At 62.6% G+C, this 22,097-nt stretch overlaps 1 protein-coding gene and 1 long non-coding RNA gene across 29 annotated transcripts in view; both read right to left on the bottom strand.

Moving 5' to 3' along the window:
- The window catches only part of BIN1 (bridging integrator 1), a 53,711-nt gene extending 32,157 nt beyond the window's left edge, over nucleotides 1-21,554 (bottom strand). For 5 of the 27 annotated variants that reach the window (XM_076005455.1, XM_076005457.1, XM_012779289.3 and 2 more), the window contains exon 1: nucleotides 21,249-21,552. In XM_076005455.1, the coding sequence (XP_075861570.1) occupies nucleotides 21,249-21,332 (84 nt within the window). In that variant the 5' untranslated portion in view covers nucleotides 21,333-21,552. Of the gene's footprint in view, nucleotides 1-21,248 lie in introns of all 27 variants that reach the window. The other 22 variants (XM_076005456.1, XM_012779318.3, XM_012779303.3 and 19 more) reach the window with 9 other exon arrangements.
- On the bottom strand, nucleotides 236-15,634 carry LOC142872335 (uncharacterized). Of its 2 annotated transcripts, none has more exons than XR_012920525.1 (2): nucleotides 12,235-15,634; nucleotides 236-1,023 (listed from the first exon to the last, which is right to left on the bottom strand). It is a non-coding gene; the product is annotated as an uncharacterized LOC142872335 (long non-coding RNA). The 2 variants fall into 2 exon arrangements; XR_012920526.1 differs by having other exon boundaries at nucleotides 236-1,020.
- Nucleotides 21,555-22,097: the final 543 nt, after the last annotated feature.

The following is a 22,097-nucleotide window of genomic DNA, read 5'->3' as shown; positions in this document are numbered from 1 at the left end:
AGAACAAGATCTTTCTCCTAAACCCTATGATACTGTGAGCGCCCTCCATGCACTCAATGTGCATTTACTATTATCTAATCTACAGTCCACACTCAAACGCCCCCAGTTGTCCCCTGAAATGTCCCTTACGTCTGGGTGGCTCGTGTTCGGATCTGGGATCCAGTGATGGCTCACACGTTGCTTTCGATGTCATGTCTCTCATCCCTTTAATCCAGAACACGACCCCACACACCTGTGCATCAGTTTTATTTAATTTTGCCTTTCACAATATTGACTTATTGCAACAGCACAGACCAGGATGCGCCGCGCTCCGCAGCCATCGCTGTTGCACAGCGACTGAGCTAGCTAAGCGCTGCCCCGGCCGCGCACTGCGAGAGGTGGGTCCTCCCGGCGGCACTCGGCCGGCACGGCGGTCCTGGTGGCTGTGCCAAGCTCAGGAGCTCAGTCTGGGCTGTGTTCAACAGATTTCTTGGAAATGAAGGTAACTTTTCTCTTGGTAACTAGTCATTTGCAGGGCGGTCGAGCCCAGCCTCTGCTGTCCCAGTGCCTGTGGCCTCCATTGATGCTTCGCTACTCAAAGTGGGCCCAGCCAGCCGCATCGCAGTCACCTGAAAGCCTGGCAGACATAAAAAAGATTTCGGACCCGCTGAGCCCCAGTCTTCACCTTACCCAGGCCCCAGCGCGCTGCGTGCAGGCTGCAGTCCGAGCAGCACCGCCCTGCCGGAGCCCACTGCCATCCAGCCTCCTCCCCGCGACCTGCCACTCTACAAGGACGAGCTTCCTGGTCTCGCCTTCGTGGGGAGGGCCGTCTTGAGATCCCTACGCACTCATGCCTTCATTGTGCGTTCACTGCAGTTTCTGACGCTTGACGGTCCCAAGTGGCACAAGGGGGAGATTTTGAACACGTCCCCATTGGTCTGCGGGCACTGCCACGCGCTCCAGGCTCAGCCCAGGCACCACCTGGCGTCCTCAGTAGGCATTTAATCTTCAGCTTGTGCCTCGAGCTGCAGATTATTACCCCTACTTTAGAGACAAGAAAAGAAAGGCTGAGACACTAAGGGATTCGGCTACACAGCTAAGAAGGGGCAGAGCCAGGATTCTGTGGCTTTGCGTGGCCGAAAACACGCACTGCTCCACCTGTCTGCTGCGGGAAGTGAAACAGACCATGGTGGCGGCTGCCCACTGGGCCCCTGACGGTGTTCAGATGGTGGCGACCCCGCCTGGAGACCCCGCAAGCTGCAGGCAAGCTCCCTGCCGCCTCAGAGCCAGTGAGCTCACACAGGCACAGCTCCGCCCCTCAGAGTGGCAAGGCTTCCCCAGCGCCTGGCGCTTCCACTGGGGACAAGTCAGTCCTGGCTGCAGACCAGAGCTGCTGCTGCACCCTCGGGTTAGGAGGGAAGGGCACCTGGGCCTGTGACCAAGGAGAAAGGGGCCAGAAAGAAGGGCCAGGCCTCCCTGGGAGAGCTACAGAGCACAGCAGCCCAGGTGTGACCACAAACCCCACCCGGGAGCACAGCCCAGGGTGCTGGGGCTCCGTGCTGGAAGGCGGGTCCAGAACACACAGCAGAGTCCGGCGGTGAAAACCTGCACCCGTCAGGCTTTGCCTTCCCATTTCCCAAAGGTATGATGACTTCTTAAATTGATTGTTTAGTTAATTAAATTGATTGTTTCTTGGAAATGAAGGTAACTTTTCTCTTGGTAAGTAGTCATTTGCAGGGCAAGAGCCAGGGAAGTATCCCGCCCCCAGGAGGCAGGAATGCCCCCACTCTGCAGACCCCACAGGCACAAGCTCGGTGTGCACACACACAGGCAGCCCCAGATGTGAGTGACCCTCACACAGCCTCTGGCCCCCCTGGGCACAGTGCGAAGGTGGCAGGAACCATGAAGGAGCCATGGAGCTGGGCAAGGGGCAGAGCAGAGGCCAGGGGAAACTGGGCATGACCCAGAGTGAGGAGGGAGAGCCGGAGACAGACCAGAGAAAGGGAAAGCAACAGGGAGCCCAGGGCGGCGAGGGAATGGCCCGGCACCTTGTGAGTGGCAGAGAGGACTCCCGCCCCAGCTCACGCACTCAGGGCTGCCCCAAGAGGAGAACCCAGGCCGGAGCCTCAGTGTCCCTGGGGTCCCTCTGCACCCCACTCCCCCAGGCTGGCTCTGGGGGCCGTCCGTCAACCTGGCTTCCCCACACTCCATTCCTCCTCTCAGCCATACAAGGGCCCCTTGGTCCCAGCCAAGGAGAGCCCAGGACCTGCCCTACACCCCCACCAAGCTCACAGTGCAAGGCGTGACCCCCAGGGAGTCATTCAGCCAAGGACTCACCTCGCCGGGCTCCCACCACCCTCAACTCCCCTCAGCTGGGCTCACATCATCAAGCCACCTGAGGTGGCAGATGTTGGCGACATCTGAAAGATGAAGAAACTGAGGCTCAAGGAGGTCACTCAGCTAACAAGCAGCGGAGCCAGGACGCCAACCCCACCAATTCCAAAGCCCAAACTCAACTCGAGATTCTCTGGCTCGGGTGCACAGACGCCCCGGGAGGAGCGGGCAGTGTCTGGGGTTTCCTGCAGAAGATTCACGCTCCATCTTGCTGGGTTCCAAAGACAAAAATGGCAAAGGAAACACTTCTGTGACGTAGCCAACAGAGACAGCTTGTGGATTAGAATGCAAAATTTGCAAGGATTTTTGCAAGGAAATAGAAAACTAGTAAAACATTTTCCAGGGTGCTACTGGCTACCTGAGGCTGGGCAGCCCCCTGCCCAGGACGCTCCTGGTCTCACCCCCAAGGTCACGTGTCCTTTTAACAAGTCCTTGTGCCCCAGGAGTGGCTGTGTTGACAGAGACGCACACTGTTCTGTGGGCCCCTGGTAAGAATAGCTGACCAAGGAAGCCAAGTGGCCTCTCTTGGGAGACCTTCACTCTAAAATGATCTTCTCCTTCCTCTCTTTAGTGATTTTTCCTTTCCTTTGTGAAATACTGAGGGGAGCAAAACGTGGTGTTGGGTTTTCATTCTTACGTCTTTAATTGAATAAAAACTTGGCCCCCAGTGTCAGCCCCACAACAATGCCTTGAAATGGGACCGGTTGGTCAAAAACAAGTGCCTGGCCTCAGGGGCCCTTTCCTCATCAGACCCCCCAGGCTGGCAGCAGGACCCCACCCCGAGGAAGATGGGGTAAGGGAGGGGAGCTAAGGTCTCCTCCTCCATACCCACCTCTCCAGTGGAAGGAAGGCTCCGGCCCGGGGCAGAAGCGTCCAGTTGCCTCCCCTCCTCTCACCCTGCCGGGCGCCTGAAATTCCAGCTGTTCAGCAGATAAGCCATGGCCAGGGCAGGGGGCCATCTGGACCCCAGAGGAGGGGTCAGCGAGGCCGAGCTAGCCGACACCAGGACAGGAGCCGACAGCACAGTGGGAGCCACTCCTCTGAGGAGGGGAAGGTGTCCCACCCGCAATGAGGAAACTGAGGCTCAAAAGGTCAGGGAAGCAATGAGCTAGGCTTGCACATGGCCCGTGGCTCTCAAGGAGACAATGGCGAGTACCAGGATTCCAGAGAGCCCCCCAGTCATGACTGATGCCCTCCCCTCAGGGACCACGCCAGGCTGAGCCCCTCCTCAGAACCAGATGTCCACCAGTGGGTAGGCAGGTGTCTAGAAGGGCCGGGACGACCGGATCACTAGGAAGCAGCCAGCCCCGCCCTGCCAGCCGTCCACCCAGCAGCCTGCACTTCAGTGGAAGGAAGGAGCTTTCACAACCTCCAGCCAGGGCCACGCTGCTCCCCCGTAGCAGCCCCACTTGATTTTGCCCCTCTCAGCCCAGATCCAATGGCCCCTCCACAGTGAGGCGTCCCCTCCCCCACTGCGGGCCAGGGGCTGGGTGGCTCATCCCTGGCACCCGCATCAGCACTGGCACTGGGTAAGGAGCGCTGGCCAAACGCGCAGGGCCCTCACAGCTGGCGCCAGAGAGGGGCACAAAGCGCAGGGCAGATGTAGAGTAGGGCTGCAGAGCCGGACCCCACCCAGTGCAGTTCCTCCCTGCATTCCCATCCCGTGTGGGGCCACTGTGCGCCCAGCCTGCTCTGCAGTGCAGCAGGGCAGGAGCGGCCGGGGAGCAGAGTGGGTGCTGCTCCAGGGAGGAGCTCAGGGAGGTGACAGCTGAGCAGAGACCTGATGAAGGAGCAAGGCACGGCCGTGCAGAGGAAGAGGGTGCCAGGCAGAGGGCATAGCCAGTGCAAAGGCCCCGAGGTGGGGCCAGGCTGGGGTGTCCACAGAATGGCAAGGCCAGTGTGGCTGAAAGAGGGTGACAGGGCAGGTACAGGATCAGGGGCCTCGAAACGCCAGGTGCCAGGTTTCATGCTGAGCTGATTCATCTGTCAATCCCTCCATGACCTCACGAAGGAAACACCATTATATCCCCACTTTACAGATGAGCAAACTGAGGCACTGCTTTAAAAAGTCCCCAGGGTCACACAGCCAGCCAGGGGACAGCCAGGCTCCCACCCCCGAGCTGGGGTCCAGAGGCGTGAAGTGCCGTAGCCACTGCACAGACCACCTCAGCAGCCAGGGCACGGCCCCAGGAGCGCCTGGGCCCCTGAAGACCCTGACCCCTCAATCCAGCGTGGAATGGGGGAGCAGCGAGCGAGCAGAGTTCGGTCTGACTTACAGCATGAAGAGGTCCCAGGCTGCTGTGAGGACGAGTCCCCGGAGAATGGTGGAGCAGGGGCCCATTTACAGGCGACCACAATGACCCCAGCAGGAGGCCACAGTGGCTTGGGCAAAGACAGCAAACGATGAGAAATGTCAGACATGGGGTGACAAAAAGGGGAGCGAAGGAGATTCTGGGTTTGAGCAACTAGAGGGAAGTAGCTGTCTTCACTCAATGACACCCAGGGGGACAGTGGGGGTACCCAAAGATGTCATGGCAGGAGGTGGGGACACAAGCAGCCAAGACAGACCCCACAGTCGGGCACCTTCTACACCCCATTCCCCACCTACCTGCCCCTCGGTTCCTCCCACTCCAGGTGACCAGGTCAGGGCATCTAGTCTAGACAGCTGGCCAGGGACCCCTTCTGGTGAGGACGCTGCCGGGCGGGAGCACAGGTAGCAGGCCCCAGCTGTGCAATCCTGGGCGGGTAACTTCACTTCTCTGGCCTATTTAGTCTAATCAGTAACTCGGAGCCCAGAACTCCCTCAAGGGCTTCAAGGAAGAAGTGTGACTGTGTAGGTGAGGGGCCTGGTAGGGCCACCGCCCGCCCATCCCTGGGTCCCCACGCGCGGCGCACACAGCCGCCTGCCCGCCCTGGGTCCCCACACGCCGCGCACACAGCTGCCTGCCCCGCCCTGCGTCCCCACGCGCCGCGCACACAGCCCCCGCCCCGCCCTGGGTCCCCACGCGCCACGCACACAGCCCCAGCCCTGGGTCCCCACGCGCCACGCACACAGCCCCCGCCCTGGGTCCCCACGCGCCACGCACACAGCCCCCGCCCTGGGTCCCCACGCGCCACGCACACAGCCCCCGCCCTGGGTCCCCACGCGCCACGCACACAGCCCCCGCCCTGGGTCCCCACGCGCCGCGCACACAGCCCCCGCCCTGGTTCCCCACGCACGGCGCACACAGCCCCCGCCCTGGGTCCCCACGCACGGCGCACACAGCCCCCGCCCTGGTTCCCCACGCGCCACGCACACAGCCCCCGCCCCGCCCTGCGTCGCGCCGCGCACACAGCCCCCGCCCCGCCCTGCGTCGCGCCGCGCACACAGCCTCCTCCCTGCACCCAGCGCACTTGCGCAGGGCTCACTGGCTTGCCTGGCGTTGTTGGGGAGTGCAGACAGCGGCGCGCCTTCCTCGCCCACAGCCCTGCAAGCCCCCGCCGCACTTCCTCAAGGGCCCCTTGAGAAGGGGCAAACCCGCGAAAGACTCAAGGAAACCACCCCACAGCAGCGGAGACTCTCAGCCTCAGGAGGAGCGGCCCTAGCAGCGCTAGGCGCCCCTCGCGGCCCTGGGCCAAGCCCACGCAGGGAGGGCGCGGCCACCGCATCTGAGGGACCCAGGGCGACCCTCTGGCCACTTCTGCCGACCTGGGACCTGCTAAGGACAACCTGTCTCCACATGCACCCACCTCACCCTTGGCCCCTGCCCTCCACCCACCTGTCCTTCCACACAAGTGTGGGTGCTATTCTCAGCCCAGGCTCCAGGACACTGGCATAAACCGGGTGGGATCTGCTCCTCCAGCCCAGCCACCTCCCACCCTTGTCACCTGCTCCCTGGGCTGGGTGGAGGAACAGCCTGTGGGGGAGGGGCAGCCCCAGCCAGGGCAGAGCTCAGGGCGGGGCCAGGGGGCAGCAAAGCCCTGCCAGCACCTACCCGCCTTGGGGCCAAGCCACGACCCGGCTGACAGGGTGGAGGGCAGTTGGCCACAGGTGCTGGGCACCCCCACAGTCTGCATCAGGAAGCCCTGGCTCCCCTGCCATGGCTGGCCCTTCCCATCACCTCCTCCTGGCAGCCTTCTCTGACTCCGCCCCAGGCCCGAGGGGCTCACCTGTTCCTCTGGGCACACTCAGCCCTTTCCCGTCTGCTCCTGTCCAAGAAGCTAGACCTAAATGTGCAACATGGTTATTTATTTATTAATCAGAGTCTTCAGTTTCCACACCTGTGACACTGGAGCTATGAAATGGTGCCTACTAGGGATGAAATCTGTGTTTATTTTAAACACATCACCGGTATTATTTTGGATATTATTGTTGTCATTTTTGTTATTCAAAGGAGTGACTGCCCAGAGTCAGCTTCAAGTAGCGCTCAGCAGGCCTGCCACTGACATACGGATGGCGGGAGGGGGCCTCGCACCGCCAGCGCCACTCCCAGGCCCTCCTCGGCCATGGTGCTAGAGGGCTTCCCAGCCTCAGACCTGGACTGCCCACCAAACCAAATGGCTGTGAGGTGCCAAGGGACTCCCCACTCTGCAGACGGGTGAACAAAGGGCTGGCTGGCTCAGGGCCCCAGCACAAAAGGCTGGACACCCCCGCCCAGGACAGGACCTGCCTACCACATTTGGCCTCAGATGGCAGAAGCCCAGGCTGGAGGAGAGGTAGGAAGGGACCGGAAGGGAAAGGGTGTCTGATGAACAGGTACTCAGATCAGGGTGGGGCCTGGAGAGAACGCCTGAGAAGGGACAGGACAGGTGAGAGAGGTCTGTGGCAGCCTTGCCCTGCCCCTACCCTACCCTATCCTGCCCTGTCCCACCCCTACCCTACTCTGCCCGGCCCCTACCCTGCCCTACCCTGCCCCTACCCTACCCTACCCTACCCTACCCTACCCTGTCCCACCCCTACCCTACCCTGCCCTGCCCCTACCCTCCCCTACCCTGTCCCACCCGTACCCTACCCTGCCCCTACCTGCCCTACCCTGCCCTACCCTGCCCCTACCTTGCCCTGTCCCTTCCCTACCCTGCCCTACACTGCCCTACCTTACCCTGCTCTGCTCTTATCCTGCCCCTGCCCTGCCCTTATCCTGCCCCTGCCCTACCCTGCCCTGCCCCTACCTTGCCCTACCCTACCCTAGCCTGCCTCACCCCTACCCTACCCTGCCCTGCCCTACCCTACTCCTGCCCTACCCTGCCTTACTCCTGCCCTGCCCCACCCCTACCATACCCTACCCTGCCCTATTCCTGCCCTGCCCTACCCTGCCCTGCCCTACCCTACCCTGCCCTATTCCTGCCCTGCCCCACCCCTACCCTACCCTACCCTGCCCTACTCCTGCCCTGCCCTACCCTGCCCTACCCTGCCCTACTCCTGCCCTACCCTACCCTAGCTTGCCTCACCCCTACCCTACCCTGCCCTGCCCTACCCTACTCCTGCCCTACCCTGCCCTACTCCTGCCCTGCCCCACCCCTACCCTACCCTACCCTGCCCTATTCCGGCCCTGCCCTACCCTGCCCTGCCCTACCCTACCCTGCCCTATTCCTGCCCTGCCCCACCCCTACCCTACCCTACCCTGCCCTACTCCTGCCCTGCCCTACCCTGCCCTACCCTGCCCTACTCCTGCCCTACCCTGCCCTGCCCTACCCTACCCTGCAGTGCCCCTGGCCCTCTCCCACCCCTTCCCTGCCACAGCCCTGCCCCACCCTGGCAGATGAGGAATGCTCAGGGGAGAAGAGGGGCTTTCCAGGCTTACTTCAGCTAACCCTGCTCCCCGGCTAACCCTGCTCCCCGCTATGCAAGTGCTGGCAGGGGGAGTGGTCTGAGATAAATGTGGAGAGCAAGGAGGAAACTGAAGTGGGCTCCAGGGGAAGGCACTGTCCCCCACCCGCCCATGCCAGGGTCAGTGCACAGTGGGACAGGGCGGGGTGGAGAGGGGCGGGGGGTACAGCCCAGCCCACCCGACTGGCTGTGCACTCCAGCAGGTGCCAGTCTTCTCTCGGCATGACTCAGTCCTGCTGACCTCTGAGGGACAGGACGTCACAGGCGCGGTGGGGCTCAGAGAGGCTGGCCACCGCCCAGCTACTGAGCTGCGGGGCTGCCACCCGGAGCTCCTGCCACCCCTAGTTCAGCCCGGCAATGGCCCAAGGCCGATGCAGGGGCAGCCAGAAGACTGTCACTAGCCTGCAGCCCAGGGCAGGTCACTGCCTCCAGAGCTCCAAAGGGCCATCCATCCCAGACGGCACCCTCCCCGTACCCCAGCACCCTCCGCCTCCCCGTACCCCAGCACCCTCCCCGTACCCCAGCACCCTCCCGCCTCCCCGTACCCCAGTACCCTCCCAGTACCCCAGCACCCTCCCGCCTCCCGCCTCCCCATACCCCAGCACCCTCTTCATCGGGAGAAACCATTCACCATTCGACAGAGACAGGAGCTGAGCTCAGAGCTACTGATCTCTTAAAGAAGAAAAAAAGACAAAATCCCAGCATGGAGCCAAAGGCAAGAGCACAGAGGGGCAGATGGGCCAGGCCTGGGGTGCGGCGGGCACAGACCCATGCCAGGCTGCACCTGAACAGGAACAGGAACAGCCGGTGGGGGCTGAGAACGCCACAGCCTGTGGGCTGGAGGCCCCTCCGCCCTCTCCGCCCTCCCGCCCCCAGGCGAGTCAGGGGAACCAGGCCCTCTTCCCCATGGGGGCGGCGATGTCGCTCCTCAGAGCCAGCCAGGACTCCAGAAAGGCCACCCTCTCCGTCCTCCCTTCTCCCTTGAAGCCCCCTGGCGATCCCAGAGGGGCCCTTCCTGCGCGGCACAGGCCAAGGACATCCGAGCCGCAGCCCGTGAGATCGCAGCCTGCCATGCACCCCATGTCTACACCACTGTCCGATCATCCAGCCTCAGCATAGAAACAGGCAGTCTGCCCAGGGTGCTCGGGTCTTCCCTTCCGAAGGGCCCTGCCGCGCCTGTGGCGAGACACTGGCTGTGCTTTCCTCCTGCGAGCCTCCTGTCTTTCTCCCGCCAGCGTCAGCCCCGACCCTCACGGCGGCAAGAGAGGTGCCACACACCTCTGCCCTACTGCCTCTCTGGACAGTCCCCTCCCCGTCCTTCCCTCCCCAGGGCCTCAGGCCCCACCATCCGGACCCCACGCTGGGCCTGGACTCCTCAACCGCTGGAGGGGCAAGGCCTGGACGCGGGCGGATGGCCCCAGGGGCACACATGCAGGGTGGTGGTGCGGCTGAACACCCGTGCCGGCCTTGTGTCCTCGTGTGTGACACGGAGACACCTGTCCTCCGTTCATTCCTCAGGACAACCCTCCCACGCAGGATATCACCCATTTCACAGACAGGAAAACTGAGGCTCGGAGGGGAAAAGTGACCTGCCTGAGGTCGAAAGGGTTACGAGGAGCAGAGCTGGGATTTGAACCTGGGCCGTGAGACTCAAGACTGATGCTCCTTCCCCCGGCCACACTGCGGCAGGTGCCCTACAGAGCTTTTCCCGCCCTTGTCCCTGGTCTCTCACTCCAATCCACCTGGCGTGGCGTGCCTGCTGTGTGCCGGCGCCGCGACGCAGACACACGACAGGACGGGCCTCCTGCCTTCAAGACTGGGGTCCAGCAGGCAGGACTGCTGCCCATTGTAGGAGGAGCGCACAGAAGCCAGAGGGTTAAATAACGACCATCCCCTTCCATCGCCCTGGCAGGGGAGGGACAGCAGGAGCAGAGATCCCTCCCCTGGATCCCTGGATCCACTGCCTGCCCCTCTCCGCCCCACATGGCTAGGGCACACGCCCTGAGCACAGGCACGGGGGCAGCCTCCCCTTTTGCGGGCACAGCGGGCAGAGTGACCCACGAGTGCATGGCACAAAGTCAGAGGCCGGCATCAGGTTCTGTCCTCAGCACTGAGCACAGGCGCCACGGTGCTGACTCAGCTCTCCAGCCAGGCCCTGCGGCCCCACACCCACGGCTAAGGGAGGCTCCTGCAGGCGCCTGCACCAGGCCGGCCTGGAAACCCCACCTGGCCCACCAGATCCAGGCAGTGCTGCCCCCGAGTCCTCAGGAAGGACCCAGAGCCCCCTCACTGGAGCCTCCCCTGGGCCTACAATCCACCCACCAGGACAGGCTGGTCGGTCGGCCTGGGGAAGGTGGTGACATTCCAGCTCAGCCAAGCCCCCTTCCAGGGCAGGCTGCCTCACAGAGTCCTTGGGGGTACCGGCACGCAATAAATAAACTGGCTTAGTGTATATTTCAGAAAAAGAACAGCATTTGGGTCCTGTTCCAGGTTCAGCAAATACATCCAATTAATTGTGGATTCTGTTTCTCAGTGTAGGACAAGAGTCAGCATATGCCTGGCAATTAATTCATCCTTAAATCCCCCCAAGCTGCTAACATCCCCTAGAATCTCCCCATCTCTTTCTTCGCGGGAGGTGGGAGGTGTGAGTGCAGCATCTCCACCCGCCTATCCCCACACGGGGGCTCCAGGGAGGGAAGGTCAGGCCAACCACCTTCAAGTTCAACTCTGATTCTCTGGGGTCCCATACGCCTGCACCCCACCTCCCTGTGGGTGGCTGGGAAATCCTGGGCAGTGTGAAATCCCCAAACACACACCAGGTGCTCCCTGACAAAGGCAGCCCTCGTACCCGTGTTCCTTGGAAGACAGGGAAGGGCTCCCACTTGTGATTTAATAGTGCCTTCCAAGCTCCCACCTCCTCCCTCCCACTGCCCGGACTCGGACCTGGGAAAGGCCAATCTGGGGCCAAGGCTGGGGCCCAGCAGGGAGGAAATCCCAGAACTTCCCTGAGCCTCAGTGATCTCATCTGCCAAATGGGACCATATTTCAGTCCTACCTGCCTCCCAGGGCACAGAGAGAAACAGACAGGAAGCAGCAGGGTGATGGCTCTCGGTAAATCACAAAACACAGCAGAGGTGCAACAGGCCCTGCCCTCCCGATCACCCAGCAGGACCTGCGGCAGCCAGGATCCCTCGCAGGGCGCAAGTTCACCTGACTTCTCTGAGAGCGTGGCCTCTGGCTCCCCAGTGCCCGGATGGGCACACCGAGGCTGGTGGCCAGACCAGGTGTGACTGGCTCAAAGCCTGTGCTCTCCTGCTACCCGCCAGGCTCCTCCAGTGAGTGAAAGAGTGAACGAGAGGAGGCCTTCCCTCTCGCCCAGCGCTGTGCCCCTCCTCTGCCCCTCAAACTGCAGCCCCACCGGCACCCTCCGCCTTCCTCCCCCCTTTCAAGCAGGGTCTGGGCAGGGAGCGCGGACTGGCCCCTTGGGAGGTGAGAAGGTGAGACCATCTCTTCCTTTAGCCTTTTCAGTCTACACAGGAAAACAAGAAAGTGGGGCGCACGTCTCAGCTCAATTGCAAGAAACTGTCATAAGCACAAACAAGCTTAAAACACAGACGCCAAGACTTCGCGCCTGTGGGCGACCGGGTCCTCCTGAGCTGCTCCCTTGGGAAAGAGCACGCGCCTCAGCACCCCTGGGCCGGCCCTGTGCTGTGTGCTCCCCCTGCCCATCCTCCCAAATGGGGCCTCAGAGAGGGTAAGCAACCTGCCCAGGGCCACAGAGCAGGGGAGTGGCTGTAGGGGGTGAATTCCTTCCTTTCCCTGAGGGTTAATGCCCCTGAACTTTCTTCTTCCCTTTCCCCCATTCGGTCTCTCCTCTCCGCTTGCCCACCGCCAGTGGTCCCAGGAGCAGTTCAGCACCCCATCCCCTACCGCCCGCATCTGGCCCCAACATGGGCAGGGGGTGGGAAGTAGGGGTGCCCTTGAGGGGTCTCTCCCAGCCCTGGCCTCTCTGCACCAGGTCGGTCCCCAGGGCCCAGCGGCAGGCGCAGGCTCACCCTGCTCAGGCATGTTGGCCACAGCCCCAGGAAGAAGCCAAGCTGAGCAAAGCGTCCAAAGAAAGCAGCAGCAGCTGTTGGAAAAAGGGGCCGGGCTGGCCAAGGCTCTGCTGTCACCCCATCCCTGCCAGCCCCGAAGTCCCAGCAACACTCCTCCAGACACAGGCCCAGTGCAAACCTGTCTGCAGCTCCACCCACACACCGGCGACTATGCCATCATCAGTGTCTGTTACTGTGCCCACTCCCCACCTAGCGGTCTGCACCTGGAGCCACGGCCACACAACCAACAGGACCACGCTACCTCAGAGGACCCTCCCTGGCTGTGGCCCAGGAGCAAAGAGGCATGGCCCCCACGGCCACCTGGGTCGATTTCCTGGCCCAGCCGTCCGAGCAACAGCTCTCCAAGTCCAGCAGTGTCAGCCCCTCCTCATGTCACCTGGGCCCTGAAGCGGACAGAGGTGCAGGTGTGTGTGAGGCGGCAGGCACAGGACGTCCACCAGCCCCTCCCACAGGGGCGTCGCCGGCCCCTGTGACCCCAGCCCTGACTGGGGTGCACTGGAGGACGGCAGCCTAAGCCCCACCCTGGGTCCCTGTGCCTCCCTGGGCACAGCTGGAGTTTAACCCAGACAAGGCCAGTCCCTCCGGGGCCTTGGGGCTCATCCTCTCACTCCCAGCCTAACAGTAAGACACCGAGTCCTTGGCTGAGGCCAGACTGGGGTTGGAAGAGTTCAGGGAACACCAGGGGAGGTGCAGAGCCCAGGGACCACAGGGAAACTGGCCTCCTGTAGAGGCCACGGGCTACACTGGGGCCAGCCTGACCCATCTCAGACGCAGCCGCCATCCCACCTGCCACACACGCGCACACTGTCCGGCCACCCCGGACAGCCACTGCCGCCAGAACTCTCTCTCCCCGCCCCATGACCTGCCTCCTTGCCCTCTGCACTCAGCTCAGGTGCCACCTCCTCCAAGGAGCCTTCCCAGACTACCGAGGTCTGAGGGACAGCACCTCAAGGCGCCAGTGCCTGCCCCACCCCCAGTCCTGGGCTTGGCCCGTGTGTGGGCTAGGAGCTCCTTGAGAGCAGGGGCCCGTTTCTCCTCTCAGCACCTCGCACCCTGGCCCACAACCACAGGCCGCAGCAAGAATGACTGAGGGCGTCAGTGAGAAGGCAGTGCGGCCTCCACCCCTGTGTGTGCTGCAGGCTCCTCAGGAGGCCTGACTCTGTGTAAGAGGTTGGCCCATATACGAGGACCGTATTTCCGAGCCAGCCAGCAGGCGTGCCCTGCAAAGGCACCCTGGGGGCCCAGAGGCGAGAGGCCTCAGTGCTCTGGAAGGCCTGAGTCTCTGCATGGCCCTAGCAAGAGGAAGCCCTCTCCCCGCCCCGTGGCCTGGCAGCCCGCGGCCACCCACTCACTGCCATGACAGACCGGCTCAGCCCCCAAGATGCTGCGGCCCACACTGCAGAGGGCGGCCATGTGCAGCTCGCGGCCCCTGGGGGTTGGGGTGGCCGTGTGGGATGGGTGCGGCAGGGGGGCACAAATGCCCACCCCCAGGGCACCACAGGGCAGTCCTCAGCACCCCAAAGCCGCTGTCCCCCCAGCTGCAAGGCCTGAACCTCCCGCCCTGTGCTGTGACCCCAATCCCACCCCATCTGCTGTTGCGCTCGGATCTGGGTCAGTGACTGGGGCCGAAGGTGCAGGCCCAGGAAGCAGAGGGAAGAGGCTTGGCAAAGAGCCAGCGAAGCCTGTCTGAGGGCAGCAGCTCCCTGGCCCTGACGGGGACGTCTCTGGGCCAGCAAACCACAACGACCCCCTCGGCTGGTGCTCTCCAGCACCTCTGCCACCCGAACGCTTCTTTTCTGGGATACCCTCTGCAGAGGGCTGAGGCCAAGCTGGACTTGGCACCTGGCCTAAAGCCAGGCAGGACTCCCAGGCAGGGCCCCGGCCCATCACAAGAACCGCGTTACTGGGCACCAAGCGCTATAGCCACTGGCTCAGGCTAGGCCCCGCCACGGCCCTACGCAGTTCACTCATCACTCCACTGAGGGACAAGGGGGTGTGACCTGGGGCAGGGCGGGATCTGCACCCTCCAGCCTAGCCCCAGCCTGCATCCTGCAGTCACAGCCAGCTCTCCCTCCCACCTGCACCTGACACCAGGGGCCTCCGGGTTCTGCCAGCCATCAGCACCGTCTCCCGCTGCCTGAAGGACCCACACATCCATGCATGCAACAAATATGCACAGAGCACCTACTGTGTGCCAAGGTGAGGTGGCAGGTGCCACGGTGACCACAGTAGGCAGAGCCCAGCTCTTGTGGAGCAGAAATGTATGGGACTGCCTCAAGCCTCGAGGTGGGCCACAGGGGTGGCAGCCATGTGCCCAGAGCATGGGATGCCACAGCAGGAAAAGTACTCCCTGTGTGCGGGTCAGCCATATGGCTATTTTCTCTGCAAGAACAATAAAAAGCAACTAGTATTACACTATGATTGCATAAAAGAAAGACTGTAGCAATGACAAAAACAAAAGTAGACAGGATACAATCTCAGTATAAGGAGTGTTCCTTCAGATGGAATAGATTGGATGTGGCTTTTATTACTTGGGAAACACCACACACCACAGGTTTTCTGTCCTCATTTGCATGCAAATTCCCGCCTCTGGACTTGCCTCTGGAAACCCCAGGCCTTCCCTCGGCCCCAGACTCCACCACACACCCAGAGTGTAAGCCTAGATCCCAGGTGGGGCTGGGGGGCAGATAGGGGCTCCAATTCTTGTTTAATAGGGGAGAGACTTAGGGACCAAAGTCTGTCACAGCAACGCCCTTCACCGTGAGGTCTTTGGTGGGGGAGGCAGGCTTCCTCCAGGCCAGCCCCACCAACTGACCACAAGGAAGGTGGACTAGTCACACCACCACTCGAGCCTCAGTTTCCTCCTTTGCTGGATGGGACCCAGTGCCCTCACCTGTTTTCAGGCAGGTATGCAGTGACACTACGCTATTATTAAGTCAATGTCTGGCAAAGGCTTCCCCTAGGGGCAGAAAGAGCCTGCCTTTCTCTGCTCAGCTCCCCAGCACTGACCCCAGTCAGCCCTTGGCATGTCCCCGACCTTGTGGCCTCTCTAGGAGATCGCAGCCTCTCGGGGAGCCCAGCAGCCAGGTGCCAGCTGCCCCGAGCACGTGCCTTCTGCAGCAGGAGAACAGCAGCAGGCAAACCCTGCCGTGAGTTCAGGCGGAGCAGGACCTGGAGCCGCTCCCCACCCCACACGCTCCCACTTCACAACAGCCCCAGTGGCAGCGATCACTACCCCTATTTCAGATGAGGAAACCGAGGCTCAGAGAAGCGAGCATGACTTGCCCAAGAGTAGCAACATGTGGGAAGGACACAGACAGAGCTCTCGAGAGCCTTCATGGGCTCCACTACACCACGCTGCTGCAGCCCCACCCCCCACCCCCACCCCCAGTCGAGGCCACCTGTCATGCCTTCCTCCTCCTCTCTTTTAGCAGCCCCTCTAACCTCCCCCACCCTACTCCTGGGCGGGGGCCCCGCCCGCCTGGCCCTGCACAAACACCCGCGGAGGCTGCACATCTGCCCAGGCCTGCCCTCTGTCCACATAAAACTGATATCCTTTTCTTTGCACTTCTAATCCCCAAAGGAGACTTGCCAAAGAGGTGGCTTTAGGAAAACACCATATACCAGGGTGGCATCCAACAGAAGACCAGAGCTGCCCACGGGCCTCTACCCTGCATCCTCCCGCTGTGTGAGCACCTGCGCCCCGCCCCCACCGAGTCTCCACACCAGCCAGTCTCCACTGAGGAAACCAGAGGCCACCTCCTGCTTCACTGCTCTTCTGACTACCTGCCATCGCAGCTGCGGCTCCCCACTGTCTCCTGCAGCAAGAATGTCAGCTCCAGGAGGGCAGGGGCTTGGTTTTGCTCCCCCATGGCCCCAGTCCCCGTGCACAGTGCCCAGGGGAGGGTGGGCCCTGGATATCTGCTGCGCGGGTAAGTAAATGAACAAGCAAACCCCAGTATCACTTTACTGACGGTGAAAAGGAAAGCCCAGGGATGAGGAGCAGACTTACACAGGGTCACAGGGTTTATATGTAGGAGTCAAGACTCACCCCAAAACTATCTGATTTCTGGATCCAAGCCCTCCACCCTCTACACACACACACACATGCACATACACAGTCACCACCACAGGACTGTGACATCATAAGCCTGATCGGCTCCAGGCTCAGCAGGGATTAGCTGTCTATAGAGGCCTGTAATGGACACTCTCGGGCACAGGGCAGGGAAGAGGGGCGTGGGAGGGAGGGCTCTCTGTGCAGGCTGATGTTGGTTCTGCCCCAGAGCCAGCATTTAATGAGCACTTGCTATGTGCCGGGCACCTGTTGGAGGCTTTACTTTGCACAACACACATGTGAAGAGGAACCATTATTACTGCCTGAAGAAACTGGGCTCAAGAAGGTCCCACAGCCAGGCAGGGGACCCCAGAGCCCTGGAGCTCCCTGCCATCCCTCCAGTAGCCATCTGAGGACAGAGGGCCTCACACAGAGGGTAGGACTCAGGGGTTCTGGAGCCTCATGGACAGGAGCACCCTACTCATTCCATCCCATCTCACAGCTTGCAAGGAACCAGCTGGGCTGACACTGCCAATCCAGGGTCAAGGGCCTGGTCAGATGCCATGTGGGAAGGGAACCCTGACGGAGGATGGAGAAGAGGTCAAGCCTTTCCTGAGCATCCCTGGGGTACATGGATTTGCCCGGTTTTCGTGACTTGATAAGACTGACCCGAATCTACTACCCAGCCAACCCTTATCTTCAGGGCCCCAGCATCCTCATGTCCTCACTGCCCCTCAGCCTGGCCCACACCTGTGCCTCCTGGAACACCCTCTCCTTCCCTGTGCCCCATGCAGCCCAGCGCGCCCCCCTCCTCAGCCCCCCTGGGCAAACAACCTGTGCCTGGCTTGGACCCCTGCCATGAGCCACCAGACTATACTGAAGCCACCCAGGGCCCTTGGGGGCTTGGGGAAGTCTGGAGGCCACGCTTCTAACCTCCCAAGGCCTTAGCCAAATGCCACGGAGCCCAAACGCACCCGTCCAGAGAGGATGCCCACTCAGGCACCCCCTTCCAGCGGGTGAGATGAACCATCTACATAAGTAACTTGGGCTCAGGGAGAAGTGCTCCAAGACTGGAGAGGTGTGGGAAACACCCGTGCGGGCTCAGAGAGATGAGGCCCACAGCAGGGAGGCGCAACAGAGAGGGGAAAAGGCAAGACAGCTGGAGGGCAGGGAACAGGGACACTCAAGGCCTCAGACACTCAAGGACAGACATGGACACCAAGACAGAACAGCAGGAATTACCGGTAGAGGGCGACAGTTTAGGCCTGGGGCTTGGAAGGGGCAGGGCACCTGCAAAGTCAGTGGCCTAGGTGGGAGGAGCCCAGGGCATCTGGGTGGGCTTCCAGCTCCGTCACCCAGATGGCCCCAGATGCCTCTTCCATTAAAGGGGCCGCGTGCACCCACCCTTGGGTATAGCATGGCTACTCTTAAGGCTGCTGTGAGGAGGACAACCCTGGTGTGCAGGCCTGGCCCCTACTGAGGAGGCTGAGGTGGCTACTGTGCCGGGAGACCTTGAGCACACAGATAAGTGCAGTGCAATTCGCGGCTGTGCATCCAGGACCTAGAAGTCACCACCGTCGCACCCTCCTTTAGTGAGCGTCTACAGCCTGGGCCCTCCCTGCTCCCAGCAGGCCCTCCCCACTGTCCAGCCTGCACCCCTCCCAGCAGGCTCAGGGCTGGCCAGGAGGGATGGACGGGGTCACACCTCCACCCCTGCCAGGGCCTTCCTCCTGTGCTCATCACCAGCCCCGCTCTGCCAGAGCAAGGTCCAGCCTCCCACTCTAGTAGACCCTCTAGCGGTGGGCTTCAAGAGCCAGCAGGCCAGATCCCACCCCCCACCCCAACTGTCCTTCTTCCCAGCCACCCAACCCCCAAGGGGCCCAGCCTGCCAACCTCTAATCCTCTCAGTCATCTGACCCAGGCTCCACCCTAAATTGGCTTTACCCAGCCACCCTTCTGAGGCCCAAAAATGGACACAGCCATTTATAGAGGGTCCGACAAGCCAAACGCAATGGGAAGATGACCTCATGGCACCCATAGGCCAGAGCTCCAGGTACACACTGCGCACCCCAGGCACTCTGGGGGCAGCGGCTGGGGACCAGCAACAGTGGTGCTTTTACCCCAGGGCCAGAGGCCACCAGACCTTACAAGACAAAGCTCTGTGCAGGCCAGAGTCACAGGCACCCTGCCTGAGACGGCATCTGGGGACTCAGGCCAGGACAAGGCACCAGGCAAGTGTCCAGGCAGGATCTGATGAACGAGGAAAGGCACGGGAGCATGCAGTACAATCAGTGTACCCATCGGCCTGCGTCAGGGCTCTCAAGCCAAGCCACCAAATGCCCTTGTTTGCTCATAAACATTCACTAAGACCCTACTGGAGCCAGGTGAATGTCGTTGGTGCACATACATGGGTCTGCCCTGCCCTCAGGAAGCACCAGACCAGCAGAGGAGACAGGCAGGTCAACAAGTCAGGATCCATGGACAGGCAGTGCAGAGGCAGCTTGGGGACCCCATGGTGCCCCCACTCCAAGGGACAAGCTGCCCTTGACCTCACTGTCACCCCTGGAGTCTGGATGGTCGGGCTGAGAAGACATGTGGGAAGACTGGGGGAGAAGCAGAGAGGATGGCAAATGGGGGCCCTTCTTCCTAGGCCAATACTCTGTAGGCCTTCCATCACAGCTCCTGCTGTCCTCGGTCAGGACAGCCACAGGGAAACTGGAACTGCCCCATTACTCACTGATTTAACTGAGGCAAGGTAGGGACGATGGCAGGTCTGCCTACTGTAGGCCCAGTGACAGGGGTACTGAACACCACGCAAAGATACTGTGTAGCAGCACCCAGGCTATGACACAGACTCTGTATGGCACGAAGGCAGACAGGAGAGGCTGGTGTAGGTTGAGGCACGGGGCTTTCTGGGGGCAGGGCCTGTCGCTGGGCCAAGAAGGGAGGGCAGAGCCACTTTCAGAGACTTAGCCAGGAGTCTTGGCTCCTGATGGGGGAGGGTCCTTAACCAGTCTCCAGCAGGCAGAGAGCAGCTGCAGCACTAAGCAACTCCGGCCCCATAAAGCTCAGGCTTGGGCAAGGCCAGCTGTTGGCCAAGACCAGCAGCCATAGCTGACCAGCTGTCAGGCAACTGCCCACAGCCACACAACAGGGCCTGGGAGAGAGGGCTGGCAGCTCAGTGGGTCAGTGATACACAGCCCATGCCTACTGTCCCTAGGAGGACATCAAAGGTGCTGCTGCAGAGAAAAGGCAGCCAGGGCAAAGGGGACACACCAAGAGCAAACGGGAGTCAGTAGGGTGGGGGCAGGGAACTTGTCTCGCTAACCCAGGGCTTCCCATTCATCTCCCTGGCTCCTCAGGGGCAGGCAGCAGGCTCAGGCCCCAGATGGATTACCCTGTCAAGGGGGTGGGCAGGGGCAAAGGTAGCTATGTGATTCAAGTCTTCCCAGCACCCAACCAGCTATTCCTGGGGGCTCTAATCCCTCCTCCTCCTCCCCCCCTCCCCCTCCCCCTCCCCCTCCTCCTCCTCCTCTTCCCTCCTGTGGTGCGGGGTGGGCAAGCTGGGTCTGGCCAGACCTGGAGCTTGGCTGAGGGCCCTTCCCTCAATGCACGCCAGCCCACCCCCCTTGCCCCGGGACCCACAAGGGTAAGCAGTGAGACTCTGCGGGAGGTGCAAGGGCAGCTCTAGCCCCCCCCACCCCCCACCCCCGTCACGTGGCTGCATCCTTAGGGAGCCCCCAGGTCTCAGCTGCAAAAGTCATTGTTTATAACAGCCACAAGGCCTGGCAGGGAAAGGCCGGCCTGCCCCTGGGTCCCCATGCAGCGGGCGGCCGTGGGAGGGCTGGAGAGGAGGCAGGTCCCGCCGCGCAGCACCGGGGCCCACCCGGGCACAAACACGGATTCTGCAATCTCAGATTTCAGAGTCAGAGTCGGCAGGGGAAGTGGCGTCAGCAGCTGGCGTGATCCAATTCAATAAACCAGAGGTGGCTTGGGACAGAAAGCGGACAGGGGCAGACCCCCGCCCCAACCCCTGCATTTCCTGCACACTCAGGGTGCCCCGGGAAGACCGCCTCCACCCCCCACTCCAGCCAGCCGCTCTCCAGCAGGAGGGCTCGGGTTTCCTGCGGCGCCCTCGGCGCCCCTCCTCTAGGCCGGCTCCCCACCAGGGCCAGGGGCCCCGAAAGCCAGCGCCGCCACCCCTTCTGAGCCGCCGAAAACGCTCAGCCCCTGCTGGGATGAGGGCACCTCCTCGAGGGATGCGCAGCCCTCTGCCCCGGCGGGCCGGCCGGAGCCTCCAGGCCGCAGGCACCGCTCGGGAAAGGAAACCAGATCCCTCCTTCAGCCCGCGGTGAACGCCAGCGAAGAGGCGGTGGGAGGGGAACGGCGGGTGCGGGCGCTGGAAGCCGGCTCGGGAGTCTGGGGATGGAGCGTTCCCGGGGTCGGAGGAACAGACTCTCGCTCCCCAAGCGCCGGCACCGCCCGGATTGCCTGCGTGGGCCTGGAGAGCTGGGATCGCCACCCGGCCTCCTGGCCTCCCAGCCTCCGGTCCCCGGCATCCAAAGCGGGGCGAGCCTGGACCGTGCGTCCCAAGAGCCCAGAGCGTGGGCCGCCACTTCTCTGTAGACCAGCGGCGAAGGTACAAAGCGTCCAGACGAAGGGAGCGAGGGGACAGCTGCGCCCTCTCCTGCCCCAGCCGGGGGTGGAAAGACCGAGGACGAGGGCTCCAGGGACACGGGGTGGGCGGGGGTGAGCTCAGCCTGTGGTCCCCTCCAAGCCTTCGGAAGCTCTAGTCTGGAGGTGACAGCGCCCAACCCCGGTGAGGACCGTCCCCCGGGGACGGAGGGTGGAGAGACAAGAGGCAGGGATGGCGCGGCGGCTGGGGCTCCGACTCGCTCACCTTCTCCTGCGCGCGGGTGAGCTTCTTTTGCACGTTGCTGGCGATCTTTCCCGCCGTCACCCCCTTGCTGCCCATCTCTGCCATCGCGGCGCGGGCCTCGCCCGGTGGCGGGCGCCGATCTCGCTCGGGGAAGCTGCGCGCGCTGCGCCCCCAGCCCCCAGCCCCGCCGCGCGTCCAGACTGGCTCCCTCTCCACGCCGCGCACCACACCGCGGAGCCAACTGGCGGGGGCGGAGCGTGCGCCGGCCGGCGGGCGAGCGAGCGACGCGGGGACGGAGCGAGGGGGAGGGACGGGGGCCGGGCCTCGGGCAGCGGTCAGCGCCCCCGCCCGCCCCTCCGGACGGGGCACTGCCTTTTAAAGGGCCACTCCGGGCGCCGGGAGCGCGAGGTCCGCGAGAAGGGAGGGGCACGCGCGGGCGCTCGGGGCTGCGTGGAGAGGGACACCCCGGACGCTCGGGCGACACCGCCCAGGGGCGGGACTAACACGACAGTCCTGGGATCGGCGCCGCCGCGGGCCTGGCGCCTTGGTGCCCCTCCCAAGCAGTCGCTATCCTGCCGCCCAGGAAAGGAGGCCAGGTGGAGGAGAGGGGTGCTCGCGACAATCAAAGGTTAACGTGTGCGGCGGGTGCGCCGCCCTGTGTGGAGGACGGGCGGCTGGGAGAGCGCCGGAGCCCCTCTGCTTCGCGGGCTCACCTCCCGCCGGGTGCCCAGCGTCGCCACCCGGGTTCTCTGGGCGCCTCCGTGACGTCTCCTCACCCCTGCCGGCAGAGCCTAGTCCATTGCCCACAGGCACTCGCCTTCCAGTTTGTTAACAATTTATTAAAATAACAACCACCCGACGTTACTGAGC

The sequence above is a fragment of the Microcebus murinus genome, chromosome 8, assembly GCF_040939455.1.
Source record: "Microcebus murinus isolate Inina chromosome 8, M.murinus_Inina_mat1.0, whole genome shotgun sequence".
Classification (NCBI taxonomy): domain Eukaryota; kingdom Metazoa; phylum Chordata; class Mammalia; order Primates; family Cheirogaleidae; genus Microcebus; species Microcebus murinus.
Note: the sequence above shows the minus strand (reverse complement) of the source record. Positions and strands in the feature narration are given on the sequence as shown.